At 37.8% G+C, this 2,500-nt stretch overlaps 1 protein-coding gene across 1 annotated transcript in view; it reads right to left on the bottom strand.

Moving 5' to 3' along the window:
- LOC137970969 (sun domain-containing protein 1-like) overlaps positions 1–2,500 on the bottom strand; it is a 23,135-nt gene that overhangs the window by 16,621 nt on the left and 4,014 nt on the right. Inside the window, exons 2-3 of the mRNA XM_068817654.1 lie at positions 1,513–2,017; positions 770–982 (exon numbers count right to left, since the gene is read on the bottom strand). Of these exons, the coding sequence (XP_068673755.1) occupies positions 770–982; positions 1,513–1,576 (277 nt within the window). The 5' untranslated portion in view covers positions 1,577–2,017. The remainder of the gene's footprint in view (positions 1–769; positions 983–1,512; positions 2,018–2,500) is intronic.

Consider the following 2,500-nt stretch of genomic DNA (forward strand, 5'->3'; position numbering starts at 1 on the left):
TCATAATGAAGCCCACAGTTATTCGTTGTGCTATGAAGCTAGATTACGGCAAGCCTCAGCTTTCAAAATGAGCACAAACCAATTTTTGTTAAAAATATGGAGCCTTAATAAATCACAATTCTCGTACATTTTAGCTTAATTGTATTATTCTTGAAAAGAAGTAAGACAGTTCACTAAGTGACTCACTCTTAAAATTCTTTTTAAAAAATTGCTACACAACTCACCTAGTTGTAGCATCTCTAGATTCACGTCTTTATCGGAACGTAAACTTCTCCTGCTTATGCTCATAGCGATAATAAATCGTCTTCGGAACAGAGTTATTTCGATTTTGTTATAGAAGTTAAGATTTGAATCTTTGGTAGAAAACAGTAAATTCAACGAACGCGCGAATTTTGTGCCTCGTTTCAAAGTAGCGAATTGATATTTTTCCCGCTAGGGGACGGGCGTATATTGACCAATTCCCGCTTATTATACAAATAAACTTTACAGAAATTTTAGTACTGGAGTTGGTCGAAGTCTTGACAACAGATTAAGACGTTATAAAAGACATGATGAAACTTAACCTCAGTGAACAACTAAAGAGATAAATTTATAAATGATAACAAGGGAAAACTTGGAAGACTTTCTACTATGGCAATTTGAAAATGATTTTTTGCATCATAAACTATTTATTTGACACTTATAATATTGAACCAATAAGCAATGATGGAAATAGTTATGAAAATGAATAAATTTGAAATACCTCAGTACTAGTAAATCCTCTACTCACCGAAGAGATGTTGAGGATCCAGTCTTGAATTGTCATTATCCGCCGGCAAATTGTGTTTTTTTATGTCATTGTCTAGCTCTCGGCTTTTATGAGGCCTTAGCGTTTTTGATGATCGTCTGTCCAATCCTGCGGAGGAGCCATCAGTACCATCTGAGGTATTTTGCGACAAGGTAATTTTACTAGCACTTCTGTTTGATTTTCTTGGCGTATCATCTAACAGAGAACAAATTCAGTTGAATGAAAATTGGAAATTACTGAACTGAGTTGAAGTTATCATTGCCTATTTCAATTCAAGACAAAGTATATTACTAAAACTGTCAAGTCAAAGTGAAAAAACGATTTGATCCTTCCATCAAAAACGTACGTTTTTTAAAAAAAATCAATAATTATATCGGATGGTGGCAGAGGTGAGTTAACACAATAAAAAAGAAACTCTTTCAAATGTTTTATCGATTTCCTAGTGCTATTTCAGTGAGTACTGATACATAAATTATAGTTGTAGTCAGTTAGCGAAGTTTTCAAACTCCCTCGTACTATAAAGTTAATTTACGGCGAGTTTCAGATAGCAAAATGAACACAATCAAGACTTCGCAACAAATATAGAGCCTTAATCCTTCGTTGCAAATGAAATTGTCTCTACTGTCATTGCACATGAAGCTCAATTATAAACTGGACTAGATCCTTGAAAAGATGTACATGCAGTTAGATCTCTCTTTTTTTGAAAAAATCGCTACACTGAATACCTTGTCGTTGCATCTGGGCATTCACGTCTTTATCAGAACGTAAATTCCGTCTGCTCCCACTCATAGCGATGATAATAAAATAATAAACCGCTTAGGAGTAAAGTTGTTTCGGTTGTGTTTGAGGTAAGATTTGAACCTTTGGCAAAACAAGCAAACACCTTGATTCAAACTCAACGTACTCGCGAAATTCTGTGCCTCGTTTCAAAGTAACAAATCGATGACTTTCCATACTAGGGTACAGGTGTTCATTGTCCTGTCCCCGCTTGCAGTGGTTTTTACAGAAAACTTACCACTGGATTGAGGCAAAGCCTTTCATACTGATCTAAAGCAAATGCACGGCAGATGGTCAATGTGCGCCGGGAAGAAGATGATGAATGTTGTCCCAAGGAACATGGTCGTGAGTCAGTCGAATCTACTCGTCCGTTCTATTATCACCGCTGCCTTATAGGAGACCAGTAGGAACTGGGTCATCAAATTAGGTTGAGGCGGTAATCGTCCCGTTATACTGCAAGGTATAATATGACACAGGACTAGGCATTTTCATAATTGCTTTCTTTTTCCTTCCGTTGTTAATGTAGTTACTCAACTCGAATAGCGAATGTGCGTTCTTGACCTTTACACCGTCAGAGGGCCGTACCCAAACGGATTTTGACATTCAGACGCCTACACTTCTTTCCTCGAATCTAGCCTGGTCGTAAAATTTACCACTTTTTGACGCCTTTTCCGATCTTTCAAAAAAATAATTTCCGACACTTTTGTGCAGGCACAGGAGCTCATTGACTCCTGGTAGGCGCCATGTAAAGAAGCGAACTACATGTATTAGTCACTCCCCTTGGGGCTTTTCAGGACTTTTCATTACTATTCTGTTAAGGGGGACTTTGGCCGAGACTGCTTGTTACGCAGTTACAATTGCTAAGGCAAGTGACTGATGCCCCCATATAAACCACAACACCGGGAACCCCGTCCCCTGCTCTTTTCGAATAGTGTT

Source organism: Montipora foliosa, chromosome 9, assembly GCF_036669935.1.
Source record: "Montipora foliosa isolate CH-2021 chromosome 9, ASM3666993v2, whole genome shotgun sequence".
Classification (NCBI taxonomy): Eukaryota; Metazoa; Cnidaria; class Anthozoa; order Scleractinia; family Acroporidae; genus Montipora; species Montipora foliosa.